At 31.5% G+C, this 15,080-nt stretch overlaps 1 protein-coding gene across 2 annotated transcripts; it reads left to right on the forward strand.

Moving 5' to 3' along the window:
* The first annotated feature begins 7,996 nt into the window (after positions 1–7,996).
* On the forward strand, positions 7,997–14,937 carry LOC130655006 (uncharacterized). 2 transcript variants are annotated; one of them, XM_057457709.1, is made up of 6 exons: positions 7,997–8,782; positions 8,882–9,025; positions 9,261–9,394; positions 11,755–11,850; positions 12,145–12,291; positions 14,124–14,937. In XM_057457709.1, the coding sequence occupies exons 1-6, from the start codon at positions 8,695–8,697 to the stop codon at positions 14,703–14,705; spliced, it is 1,191 nt and encodes a 396-aa protein (XP_057313692.1). In that variant the 5' UTR covers positions 7,997–8,694; the 3' UTR covers positions 14,706–14,937. The 2 variants fall into 2 exon arrangements, with proteins under 2 accessions (XP_057313692.1, XP_057313693.1); XM_057457710.1 differs by having other exon boundaries at positions 8,005–8,782; positions 8,888–9,025.
* Positions 14,938–15,080: the final 143 nt, after the last annotated feature.

Consider the following 15,080-nt stretch of genomic DNA (forward strand, 5'->3'; position numbering starts at 1 on the left):
CAGTTATTTTTCAAAATTGATTTGTGAGATCTTCTTGAACGGGAAATTTCGTTGGGTCAATCTGGGGTAAACTGACTGACAGTAAGAGGAAAGACCACAAACCCCACCTGAAATTTGCGAAATTCAGTAATCCCCCCCCCCCCTAAAAAAAAAAAGGTATAAGAAAGTCACTCAGTTAGAAAAAGCAAATTAGAAAATATATATTACCAGAACTGTCACAAACAGCAAACTTCGATAAAAAGAATCCTGTACACTTATGGCACGGAGGCAAATAACAAGCAGGGAATCAGAAAATTTTGTTTTTTCGGAGTGTTACCAAAATCATATTTCTCTATGTTGGCGTGTCATTAGCGTAGCGAAAAAAATTTCGTTCTCGTCATTATTTATATATGGTGGAGCGTCTTTGTTTTTCTCTTACGCAGTGTTGTGGAAATTTTATTTTTCGCAGACTACTTTTCAGGCATTTCGGGAGACCTTAATTCTGCCTACATTTACTTTTGAAAACTTTGGTGAAAACAACTTTACTTTACCAGTTAGTTAAATAAAGCTTTCGAACACTTATCTTTTTAAAAAATAAACAAGATGCAGGCGCTGCATAAACTATCTCGCTATTAAAAATGCACAACTATGAAACATCCACATTGCGACCCAATTCTACAATTTCTGCTAGCAAAAAATACAGCCTATCATTCATGGTTGAAAGTTGCGCGATTGAAACGTTTATGGTCTTAAACGGCATTTAGGTGACAAAAAATCAAAATTTTGATGTCACCATCATGTTCAGCATACTTTTTTGTTAACTGTGCCAAGTTTTGCCGAAAATAAAGCAGTTTTAATTTTCGGACCAATTACGAGTTGGAAACCTATCCTCGCAGGCGAGATAGTAAAAAGAAAAACAAAAGTAAAAATAGTTACCAAGATGAGATTCGAACACACGACTATTCCCGTGTCGGTGCCCAGAAAGCCAAAAATTTCCATTCTTCTAGGACACATTTGCGTTTTAATACAAGCTCACGAGCTTGTAATAATGTAATGATTGTTTTCAAAACAATCCTAGTTTAAACTTTGCCAAAAGCAATTCAGGATGTATAAATTTTTCAACCCCTTCCAATCTTCAACTTTTTCCCACTCATTTTTATCGACTTATAGTTACATACATTGTTACTGTTCCTAACTTTTACTTCGCATTAATTTTCCATTAATTTTTTGGAAAATGTGTTGCTATGGCTATCAATTTTTTGAGTTGAGTAAATATTGTAACATCAGTGTGAGTAAATAAAGCAATTATATATGTATACAAATATTTTACAAATCCCAAATTTAACATAATCTTTACTCATTTCAACAAATAATTAAACAAATTGTTGAAATATTAAACAACAATAGTGGGTAGGCACTGAAATCAGCCCCCCCCCCTCCAAATAATTGTTATGAACACAGAAACAACTATTTTAACAGGAATACAGAAAAAATGTAACATGGCAGCAAAAATCTGTTGAAAACTGTTTAAGGCATATGGAAAAATCATGAATTAACATCTTATGGTGACCTGAGACCTAGGACCCACTACCCTGTAATCAAGAGACATATATAAATAGCACAACACCTAGCTTAGGTAGACATGTTCTACCCAGATTGCGAAAACGGCCTGTTTTTTTTAAAAAAAGAGCTGGATTATGTATGCATACCCATATTTTCTTGCTTAAATTATTATGTCATGGTGACTGGATTATGAACGCTGATATAATGGATGGACAGGCAGGCTGTGATTGGCATTTTTTCAAACTTTTGTGAATGAAACATTGACAGATTATTGTTATAGAAAGATTCATTTTGTGTTTTTTTCCCTGCAGGATAAAAAACCATTAAGGATATGGTAACCCCCTTCAGGGTCATTTTTTTTAAAAAAAAATATTTTTTTTAATTTTAATTCCTTGGCATAATTTCCTGATATTTTTTAAAAAAGAATCAAAAATATTTATTGTTAAGAGTGATAAAATGAAGAAAAATCTTCTTTATCTTTTAGTGTTTTCAATAGTGTGCTCAAAGTTAAAAATTTCTTAAATATATTTAATCTGTATAATAATTAAAGAGAGTTGTGCAGAACGAATAAAAAATTGCATCCCTACATATATATAACATAGGAAACATTGACACTTTCTAATCTATACAAATATATTATTATTTATCATCTATACCTTTTTAATTTATTTCTTTATTTTTTTCGTTTTTATCCTGTTATGTTATGTTATGTTATCCTGTTGTCTGTTTAACAATAACTAGACCCAAAGTTCTGCGAAAACACTTTACCTTTAATTTTAAATAAAATATTCATGAATTATTAATTATTCATAACGTTTAAGTGGGTGTAACCATGATTCTTGCAGGTAAAAGAAAAGGTCTTTGATTTGCTTTTTCTCAAAAATAAAACTTTCAGTCGTAACAGTATATATTTTTGTCGAACACTCGCCTCCATCTTGTCGAAATTGTACGAAAACAAGTTTGTTGGGAGAATTATATCTTTGGCTACAAAACTTTGCTTTTTTAACACAGAAAGTGAGGAAATATCGAGTTATTGATCTATCATGTTTAAAATAGATAAATCTGTCATAAAAGAGCTATTGTGACACAAAATATGCTATATTTTTAGAACCACGTGAACCACGAGTAAAAAAAGCAAAGTTTTTTTAGAGCTAAATAAGAGCTTCGCAATGATATTTTTTTCAACGAACAAAAACTTTACTGAGGGGAGTGTTCGACAAAATGAACTGGAAGGGTGAATTTTTGTATATAATTTTTTTTCTACTTTTTGGATTTTTTTTATGAAAATATTTTATCATCATTCTAGAGGTAATTTATTCGGTTTTCAGAATATATACATTTGCTAGGGTTAATATAGCGAGCAGAGGGGATATTTTAAATATACTGAGTATGTGTCTCAGGGGGTTACTGTATCCTTGAAAACTAGGCATAACTAAAAATATAAACTCCTCTTGTGAGTACATTTCAACATAATATACATTAAAGTAACTAATTTTCACTTTTTTCACTCTTTTTTATTTTCCCCGGAAATTGAATTTCGGGGATGACCAAATTATTTGTTTTGCAAGAATTAAGTTTGGTGAAAAGTTATTAAACTTGCGAATCCCAAATTTAGTTCCTACAAAATTTCGTTTTATTTGAGAACAACAACTTTGCCACAAGAGCTATTTGCTTGCCAGAAGTGATAACAATTGATATAGAAGCTTGTTGGCTCCGATTATGTTTGTTCTATAAGTGAGAATGACGTAAAAGTGTCGCACATAAGCCAGCCTGCCCCAATTATGTTTGTTCTATAAGTGAGAAATAATATAAAGTGTTGTACATAAGCCGACCTGCCCTGATTATGATTGTTCTATAAGTTTCAAATAATATTAGACTGCCATACATAAGGCGACCTGCGCAGATTATGTTTGTTATATAAGTGAATAATATTTTTAACTGTCATACATAACTGCCAAATAATATTTTTAAGTGTTGTACATAAGTGGGTCTGTTCTGATTATGTTGCCCAGAATATGTATTTTCTGCCCTGTTTATAAACGAGGCAAGCCGTACATAATTTGGGGAACGTTCATAATTCGGGAAGGACAGACACATAATTGTTAAAAATATTAACCTGTTATTAAAAATATTAAAAAAAACAATTAATAATTACCTTGTGGATTAGTAGTGTGACGTATAGCTACACTTATGATTCTTATGGTTTATTGATTTATATGATTTAGATGAAGAATGTATGGAAGGTGGTATCACACTTGATTTTTGATTTTGAATAAGTTTTATTGTAAACACATAAACTTTTGGGATATTTTATTTCTCTCCTCTTATTTAGCACTTCTTTTAATTTGGTAAACTTACTCATAAGAACTTAAACAAGTAACCACCACTATCCCAAAACCAATCCTTAAATCACAGAAAACCAGCAGTCAATCACTTTTGGCAAGGAGGAAACAAAAGCAGTACAAATGATCATTCAAATTCGACTGTGTGAAGAGTCGTATTGCTAACTATACCTCATTTTTAGTCCTTAGAAAATTCACTAACTAAATGAAAAAAAAAGACTATTTATATTCATTGTCAGATGATAGATCTGGTTGAGGTGCATTTAGCAAAAATTACAGCTATTTATAATAATTTCGTTTGCTTTTCTGCATCACTTATAGGGTTAATAGTAGTTGTTATTGCATTGGAACTGTAAAGAGTGCAAGAACCTGATAGGTAAAAGGTCTGTAAGTTAAATATTTTGGAGATTGCCTCCCATTCAATACAATTAATCACTTTCGTTCTCACGAAATTATATTCGCGTGACGTCATGGCTATGCTGGTATATTGTGCAGAACGATATTTACTAAAGTCGGAAGTTGCTTCCATGTAGAACAAGGAATATTATTGAGCAAGGAAGATTTACAACTGCGCGGTTCTTTCTGATCACTATTCGATTTGTTATTTTTTATGATATTGTGTATATCATTTTGTCTTATTGTATATCGTTTCGTCGTTTTAGAGATTTAATATGGCTATTGGAATTGGGAATACAGGAAGTTTTTCACACTAAACTAAGGCCATAACTACCTGCCAATTTACCCGCATTTTTTGGACCACCAGCTAGCTAGCTAGATAGGGAAGTTACTTGCTGCACTTTCAAAATGGAAGTAACTTCCCAATCGAGCAATACTTCCTCATTGGGAAGTTTTTTTAATTGCCTTATTTGGAAGTAATATCTCCATTGGGAGGTTAAGAATCGTGGAACAGCTTGTGCGCATTTGATGTTAACATTGTGCAATATATTTTAGATAGATAGATGTGCATATTTTACATGGCTAGCCTCACAAATATCGAGGGATATACCCTGTCTATTATTTCCAGGAGGGGCCATGGCGTAGATGGAGAGTCCTAGAGTATTTAATGCTACGCAGACCCAATTAGAGCCCGCGCTCTACTAGACAACTCCCGGCAACATCCAACGGCCCACACAGTGTGCCATCTTCCCAATTTCCCTTACATGGCTTGGGTTAACCCGGGGCTATGGTAACATTCACTCGCCCATGTTGAATCGCCGTCAAGAGGAATCAAACCCCGGTCTCCCGCACAGAGTACAAGAGCTATAACCACTAATCTACGGCGCCACATCTAATCTACGGCGCTACGGCCCTTCTCTACGGCGCCTCTTGAAAAAATACCCTGGTTTTACCACCAAGTGAATTTTTTTTACCATGGCCGTAAGTCACTATCAAGCTATTCCCGCTACAACACGGAGGACAACACGAAAAACAACAACAAAGAGGTTGTGCAACTACCTAGTATGTTTTTCATATAATCCTTGTCTCCCATTCTTCATGGCTAATAAGGCCTTCATCAAAAATATGTTGTGTTCGCGTCCTCTGACCGACTAACTTTTGGTATTAAAAACTTGAGTCAGTAAGTCGGAAAAAAAACGGGAAAAAATTTCGCGAAATATTTTTTAAAAATAAATTTTTTTTCTCCAGAACTAATTTATGCAGAATTGACAAAAACTCGCGTAAATTTATTTTGGTCAAAATTAATTCCTTTAGGGCACTTCTGTGGCTACTGACAGTTTACAGGGCGGCGAAAAATGCTGTCTTGTCCCTGGGAACGAATTTGCTTGCTCTAATCTAAAAATCCGGGATAAAATACGCCGGACTGACTCATTTTTGCGAGGTCTTCAGGACGCGAACACAACATATTTTTGATGGTGGCCTAATGCTTACTTCCTTTCTCATTTAAATTAAGACAGGCATGTGAGGAAAATATTTTTAATGTTATTGAGGCTTCTCAATTGGGAAGTTTGGTCAACATAGTGGCATAACTTCCAGATTGGGAAGTTTGATATTCTCCAATTAATGAAACTTCTCAATGGAGGAAGTTACAGATAACGCAAATAGAAAAACCTTCCTATCAGGAAGTACTGCTTGATTAGGAAGTTACCATTTTCAGCTAGTGGAATGGACTGTTATTTGACTTTCACATGATGTTTTTACTTTCAAGAAAAGAAAGACTTCTTAGAGAATTTCGCAGTTAGGGTTAACACTAACACTATCCTTAAGGTATCCAAAAAAATCAGAAATTTTATTAAAAATTCACCTGAGCTAGCTTTTTATAGACAAATTCCGTTGTTTGCATTTCCAGACGTAAGCTCTTTAGGCTCTGGCATCTGTGACAGGAAAAAAGATTGGGACGCTAGGTGAAGCAAAGTAAATATCAGTCCATTTTGTCACACAAAGGTATTCTTATGACTTTCAATACCTTCAAATTTAATAAGCAAATCACAACTTAACTATGCTGTTATACTTTCAGTGCTAATATATGGCTTCTATTCCCTGGTTGCTTCAAACATCAAATCACAATTATATATCTTTTTCTTTGTTAGTCAAAGATCTGACAGCTGATTAGAACTTAGTAAAGGAAATTAACAAGAAGGATCTGTGAAGAGAGCCAATTTCACAAAAAAAAATTTTTATTTTCTAACATGTCTAGTTCATGTAAGACCTGTTTACCAGGGTGCCGATAAGCTGCATATGTCATAAAAGGTGCAGGGGGTTTTCAACAACATTTTCGACAAAATTTAAGGCTTTCCCATAAAAGCTTACATCCATTTTATTTCTGGTTGTAGTACAGCACCAACATTGTCTCTTGAACATACAGAATTTATGTCATCAACTTAATCTATCAACAAGAACTGCATGAGCCAACATACCTTTCCTAGTGGTGGACTGTTTATTAATCACACCCGGCCTTGTATGTCAAAAGTCTTGTTTTCTCAATGATAGACCATTATTAATGCTATTTAGGTTGCCTAATCTGTAAATTCGTATGTAAATTATCTTTTCGTAGTGGGCTTGAAATTAAGATTAAGAAATTATATGTAATTAAAGAAATTATGTTAGCTATATATTTTTTACGTTTTTGTGTGGGTCCTTATTGCACGATTTTTTAGTTTTGCAATGGTGTTGCAGCTATTTTAGACTAAAGGGCGTTACTCTTTATTGTAACATATACCCCTGCAGTCACTATGCAATGCATTTTTAGATACTGACAGGCTAAATATCATCTTTAATTTTCTCAGGCTTCATGACCTGTAGTTAAGTTAAGAAAAAAATCAACCTCATATTTCCTTTTTTCTGAAAAATTAAAGTAGGCTCGATTCACTACACGCTGACGTTCTAAATGCTCGATCGGTGTAAATAAAAAAAGCTTAGTCAGATAGGAGTTTACCATTTAAAACCATGCTACGAGTTCCTTACTATCCATCACCAATGCTGATTACTTTGAGTGAAACATGCGCCCATGCCAGTATGGCAACCAGTTTATTGGAGAGATGGGTGTGAGACACATACATACATAATTTTTCTTTGAATTGAATCTAACGTTGAATTGAAAAAGAAATTTATCAAAAACATTTGTGGTTAAATCTAAGTCACATTGTTGTGAAAAAGGTTTTTTAAAAAAAAAAGAAACAATACAAAAATTTAGCAAATTAATTCTCAAACTTTGCAAAGCAAACAGGTGACATCATGTCCAGTTAAATGTGCAACAAAACTCTTTGTCCACTTTGGGACAGTTTTAAGACTGGCTTTGTTGTTGTTATTTATTTTTGTCGAAGTCATTCACCAAAGCAGAAGAGTGCACAAAGTGGATTAATTAGCTTGCAAATATATTTATTATTATATTATATGTAATTAAACAAAGTTTATTTGTTATTGATATTTTTTTCATTTCTTAAAAAACAAAAAATATCTTAAAAACACACGGTATAACGAGGAGAAGAACTAACGAACGAAAAATGTCTGTACTTCACAAAGTATAAAACATGTGAAACTAATTAACTTTTTATAAAAAAATAAAAAGAAACCACGTTTTGTGATAGTTGTTTCTTTAAAACTATTTTATTATCAGTAAAATAAATATCAAGGTATAAAATACAAGAAACAGATTGTGAATTTGTGTATTCTATTCACTTTGATGTTGCGAGTTTGTGAAAATAGATCACCAAACGCAATTGCGATCCCTTAATTATATGTATATATACACATTAAATTTAATTTACAACAGCAGTAAAAATAACTGTATTTAAACAGTAATTTTAAATAAGTGCTAGTAACATCTTATTAGCATCCATGTTCACATGTAATCACCTTCTAATTTGATCTACACTGTGTTACTATAAACTCAAATGCTGCATTAAGTCTGTTATTACCTCCAACCATGTCTTTCTTGGTCTACCTCTGGGTTCCAGTCCCCAATCAACTCAATCTTCTATCTGGTTTGTTTCTGGGTTTACATTAAAGTTACGCTTTTACAGTTTGTCTTGTTTTAAAAAGGATTGTATAGCAATTTACTGTATTTATTTGCAGTTTGTACAGTATTTTTTATGTTTTAATGAATGGTGTCATTTAAATTCTTTTTTAAAAATTTTTTTTAAAGGTTTGCATGAAATTTGTTTATAATTTGTAATTAAGAGTATTTTGTATGACATTTGTTTAAAATGATTCATAACTGCCGTTTGTATAAAGATAGCAAAGTATATGTCAAACTTTTAGAAAATCATTAAAAAAAATTTAAAATAAAAATAAAATAAAAATCATTGCGTGAACATAAAGAACAAATTAAGTATATTATTTTTACCTGAAAAAGATGGAGGAAAATACATGCTTGACAAATTTAGCTGGTGAATTACAAGCTGCGGTGGCCACAGATGATACAAATGTTAATAAGGAAAAGGGTATTTTTTAAACTTTTTTTATTTTTGTTGTGTTTTAAATACATGTACTTATAGCTCAGGACAAAACCAAGTGTTTCAAATCAGGTTTGCTCTTTTCAGTTATAGATGTGGTTATTGGTGTTGAGGAAAACTCCTTAGTTGCAAATTCTATTACTGAGGTTCATGAAATAATAAAACAGCATGAAATAGAAAACACATTGAAGTTTTCAATATACACAAGTTGTGCTGGTTTTGGAAATGCTGGTGAGTAGTTTGCAAAGACTTCAGGGTTCTGCTGCTATAGAATTAACAGTTTTAAAGTTGTTGTGAATGTAGCTGGAAAAGGTGGAATAGGTTAAGTCGACCTAGTATTTTATACAAGTGCTGTACAAAAATAAGATGGTTAACTTAGATTTCCAAACGATCTGTTTCAGTAAGATAAGAATGAGATTCTGTGTGTTCCAGTAAAATTATAATTTATAAAGAACTTTTGTTTCAGATGTATTTAAAAAGAAGCATAAAGTGTATTGGTCTGACACCCATATACATTTTTTTGGTATGCCTTACTTTATACTTAGTACAAAAGTTTTGGATTGTCAGCATGGTAAAAAAAGAAGGCATAAACAAGAAAAGGTAATCATTTAGTACGACTTGTACAACTTAAAGAATTCATTCGATATGGGAAGTAAATAAAAACAGGCATAAAAATTTAAAGACAGACCAAAAAATTTGATGTCCTGTTTCAATTCACATTCAAGAATATTTTCTTTAATAGCGTTTGTAATTAATATCTGTCTCGTGTAGAGTTTAAAATTGTGATGAGAATGGATAGCATCACAGCCTCTTGATGAACAGTTAGAAAGATATGAAAGTTTCTTTAATGAATTCATTAACTTGTCAAATCTGAAAATAATGCAGCTTCAGGAAATTTGTATTGCATTGCATGCACAATTAATTAAGATTGATCTAAATAGAATTAAATACATGATTAGCACTTAAAATTATATAAATGGTCAAGTCAATTTTTTTCGCTGTCAAAAAAATTAGAATTATTGCAGAGAAATACTGTAAGTGATCAGGATTTTAAGGTATTAAAAACAGGAGTATTCAATGGGACAATGTATTAAACGCACTGATAATATACCAGTATTACTTTATTAAAAATTTGCATGATGGAGTAAACTGACTTTGATTATGGCGTCAAAATTTAATGTTTCTCCTTAAAATTTGAGAAGTAATTTATTAAAAAATAAGAACGACAAAATCTACGACATATCCAAATATATCTTTCAGCAAGCTTTCGCCAACGCCCAGGTTGGCATGTTCACACTGCTTCTAAATTTTATTTTACAAGTTAGAGATAAAATACTAAACATAATAGGATATAATAGGAAGAAAATAGAGCTATTATAATAATTCTAAAGGCATAGATTTTACCGTGTTATTTAAAATGGGACGGTCACGCTCAATTAATAAGCTCTCCATCAGAGTAAGTTTAAAATCTTTAGACGCTTCCGCAAGTACTGAGAAGTTGTGAAACGATGCTGGAGAGTAATTACAAAACATTAAATGTTCGAGAACTGCACTGGCCTGGGGACCAAGTTTAACGCGTTTACTTGTAAGTGCAGAAATACCTAAATGCTCAGACATACGGACTTTAAAATGGCGTTTTGTTTTGCCATAATAAGTGGCGTTGCAGCCACTACACTTAAAACAGTAAACGAGTCCGGAGCGTAACGATTCGGGTATTCTGTCCTTAAAGGCAAAGCAGCTACGTAGCCTCCTCTTAGAAAAAAATATAAGTTTAACATTACAATGTGCCAGTTTCTGCTTAAACAAACGGTGCAAACGTGTTCTAATTGTAAGGTAATCTTTCCTAAAAAAGGTAAAACAAGGACTAACTCTTTCTTAGGAGCAAGGGACACTTGTTCCTTCGGTTCGTAATTTCTGCTCTTGAAAATTCTGAGACAGAATTCAAAAACCTTTGAAGGGTATCCATTCCTTCCAAGAATAGTCTTCAACTGAGATATTTCTACATGAAATTTATTAAGATCTGAACACAGATGGTAACAACGATAAAGTAAAGAAAAAATCAAGCCGTGTTTATATTCCATGGGTATGACACTAGAAAAGTTAGTATAAACTCCACTAAATGTTGGTTTCCTATATACGTTGGTGACAAAAGAATCACCTTCACGCATGACGCAAACGTCCAAGAATGGCAAAACCTTATCACATTCTTCTTCAAACGTGAATTTAATAATAGAAGTAATTTATGTTTATTTACTTTTTTTTGCGAAATGTAATATTTTTTGCTTTGGCTAAACCCTGAATTTTAAACGAAATCAAGGAAGTGGAATAAATTTTTTTAAACTTTCATTGAAAATATCAACTTACCTTTATTTTACTTTATAAAAAAATATTTTGAAAATAGATAAAAAATAAAATTTAGTTTAACCATTGGCGAGAAGAAGGCATATTACAAAAAAATTCCCATTTTGTCACAATTTAATTTTAACAACAAGTTATTTATAATTCTTTAAAATGATGCATTTGAATCTTGATGTAAATATTGATTGTTTGCTCAGAGTTTTGGGTGATCATACACTTTTTATTTGCTGTGCTTGCTATGCTTTGCTTGCTTGCTAATTTATTTATTTTCAATGTGTGTATTTTGAGAATGTCTTTTCCCTTATATAAGTGTTACATGATAACACACAGGTGAGCGTTAGCCCATAATGATAAAGCCACCATTTCAAGACAAAATACAAACAAGCAGTCACAAGCACACTAACATATTTTGGAAATTTTACTTATATAAAAACAAAAAGACTTGAAAAATAACACCATAGATTTGTTATGATACCTATTGCAAGTCTGTAAGTCAAAGATCGCAGCTTTCAGTACCCACAATTCAATACTGTCCTCATTTCAATACTGTAATTAGCTAGTTTTATGTCTGATATCAACCTCTAAATGCATTTCCTTTTAAGGTTGGCAATTGCAAAAGAAAATATATCACTACAAAAAAGGTTGGCTGTGGCGCACAAATAAAGCTAAAAGAAATTATTCTATTTCCCCAATTCAAGGTACGGCTTGAATTGTAGTAAATTTGAGATTCAAACAGGTGTTAGAATGAAGTTTTTCTCTTTTTTCAGAAACAATAAAAAATTGTTTGTGTTTTTTTAAATGTCTAAAAAGTTGTGTTCTAATCTAAAAAGATGGATAATTTCTAACTAACTTAAGATCCGAAGTCTTAGTGTGCTTGAAAGTGTAAGAAATTAATATTTCCAATCTGCACCATTGTAAAAAATGACAAAAAAAATAATCAAATGCAGTAACAATCAACTTATAAGTATTAATATTATTGTTTTTTCTTCCAGATAGATGAAAATACTAAATGGAAAAAAAACGATATGTCAAGGAAGGTGAGACTTGCTTTTGAAGGGGGAAACATAACAAACATGATCACGAAATTCATTATAACGTTGCCAGATTTATCATCTCATGTTAATCATGAACTAGGAGAGGTAAAATGTTTGTTTTTTTTTAGTTAAAACAGGGCTTTAAATTTGTCACCAATCAATAATTTAGAAGTGTAATTGTAATAACTAGTAGTTTTTATAAAGATTTGTGTGATTAGAAAATTGAGTCATTAGTTCAAAAAAAGTGTAAGCAATAAATTGTGAACAATAAAAGGTATTTTTTGCTTATATATTTCTGAAGTCAAAATAGCTTTTCCTTGGGAACCAACATTGAGGTCAAAAATATAGTAAATGAAGTAAATTTACTATTCCAACTCGAAGGTGTAGTGATAAATAAGTGTGAAAAATAATTAATGCAAACAAACCTAATGATTCATGCTGATCATTACAGTTTAGGATTTACAGCTTTTTTGTCATTATATTTCCAGCGTTGGAAAATAATCTATACAACAGGCTTTTCAGAACAAAAGATGGCAGCATATGTGAAAATGTTTACAAATGTAAACATGTAAAAAATTTGTGGTTTAAAAATTTAGCTATACTATTTTTCTTAAACAGATTTGTGGTGAAAATATCAATTTTCAAGTTTTGTACTGCAACTATCCATCTTGGTAGCATATTATAAGCTTTTATCATTACATTTTGTTAGGTAAAGGGAACTCAATTAGTTTGCTATAGGCAACAAGGTTAATTTTTTTGGGGCGATCGGTTGACAAAATAAATAATTATAAAAACAAAAATATAGCTTGAAGCACAGAATTATATCTTAGCGTGCTATCTTGAAAAATTCAAATTTACAGACCCGGACAATATAATGAAGTAACAGAATTTGTTTACCCCTGTACGCAGCACAGCAAATTCTGTCTTGGTGTGAGAAACAAACATAATGCAAGTTGCAGCAATGTTCACGGCTGGAAATTTTAACCTCTAAAGGAAGAAGTCTTTAATTAAACATTGTAACTACTTGTGGGACACAAATTTTCAAATTAAATTAAATTTAAAAAAAATTAAGTAACTGCTAATGTGATATTTAATATTAGCCTTGTACTGTACAAGGATAATAATGGGTGATGGAAATCATGACGTAAAATTATAATAATCCATTATTGTTGAAGATTTTCTATAGCTTTTATTTTATTTTAAAAAAAATTAAAAAATAAGAGGCCTGGGACGAGCAAACATTTTGGCAAAAAAAATTATGTAAATCAATTCACTTTTGTAAAATCTATGCATTGACAAAGTTTGAATACACATCCCTTAACAGGTCTAAAATGACTGATGACAGAAAATATCAAAATATGCTATTACTTAAATATGACGTCATAATTTATGCAGCATAATTAAATCTGAAATTCTTTAAATGTAAATATCTTGAGAACGAAAAGAGCTTTTAAAAAAATTTTAAAAAACTTGTTAAACAACTTAAACATCATTTTATGCCTCAGGCTCCCTTAAAATGATCCTGTATAATTCTTGAATCTTTTTATTTTTAAAAGTTGACCATACAAAGAATAAATATTCTCATATTTTTTAAAAATACTATAGGCATACTTTTGGGAAATCATCATAAGTAAACATGCAAAAATTTATATATTGCCATATGTTTTTAGCTTAAAAACTTTTGTAGTTTTTTTTGGGAGAATGCTGTTGATTGGGCCCGTAGAACAGCTAATTAAATTGCTTTCGCCTTTTAGTGTAACTGTAGAGATAAAGATAGATTTTTTTATAGAATACAGTGCTCTGCTACTGTCTTCAGACACACAAATATTTGCGCAGGAAAGTTTTTTGCCAGGAGAGTGAGTAGGAAATGCATAAGCATCATGACCATGTCTTTATTAAGAATTACTATTACAAAAATTATTGGATTTTACTTTTAGGCTGCTGGCGTTAGTCAATCAATAGATAGTTTGGTCATTAAAAGAATTCATGAATTAGTATTTGCTGGAGTGACAAGTGTTAGTGAAATGCGATTGCACTTGGATGCTTTTGTACAAAATGAGTTGTTTTATGGAAAGGATCTACCACCTAAAAGCAACAAAAGATTTTACCCAGAAGAAAAGAATATACGTAGCCAAATATATACAGCTAGGCAAAAGTATGGTTATTTACCATTAAAAGATGGAAATAATTATGAAGATACATATGAAACAACTGTCGGCGAATATAATATATTGGATCATGGTGAAACATGTTATACAGAAAATGTTGAAGAAGAAGTACACGAACCTGTTCTTAAGAAACAAGCTGTTCAAAATTCATATGGTCCAGCTAGTAGGGAGATTTTAGATGAACTTAAAGGATTATCGTATTTGACGGAGGGTAATATTGTGGTTATGAAAAAATTCCTGAAGTCTTTGGAAGATATGAAAAGCCTGTTATCCAATACGGTTCAGAAGAGTTGTGGCCTTACAGTAGAATATAAGACAGAAGAAAAGAAGAAACGATGTAGACAAAAGTAACACCTTTTTGAAACAAAATTTTTTTCTTACTTACTGTTTATTATAGTTCTATCAAATAAACTGAATCTAAATTGTAATTTCTGAGGTTACAGCATATAATGTTTTATAACAATGTATTAAAGGGACATTTAGATACTATATATATATTTTTGTACATGCATGCTTAAGAAAAATACATACAGTAGGTAATGATTTTCTTAAAAAGATAATTCTAAGATATGCATCGTTCTTTCGCGTTTCGTTTTCCAACTTCTAGCATAAAGTAATAAAATTTACTTGGATAACTGTTATAATTATGACTATAGATGTGTTTAGGGTGGCATTTTCCCCTGGTTTTTCAATTATCTTTTTGAAAGACAGTGTGTATTGTAGTAT

This window comes from Hydractinia symbiolongicarpus, chromosome 8, assembly GCF_029227915.1.
Source record: "Hydractinia symbiolongicarpus strain clone_291-10 chromosome 8, HSymV2.1, whole genome shotgun sequence".
NCBI classification, from domain to species: Eukaryota; Metazoa; Cnidaria; class Hydrozoa; order Anthoathecata; family Hydractiniidae; genus Hydractinia; species Hydractinia symbiolongicarpus.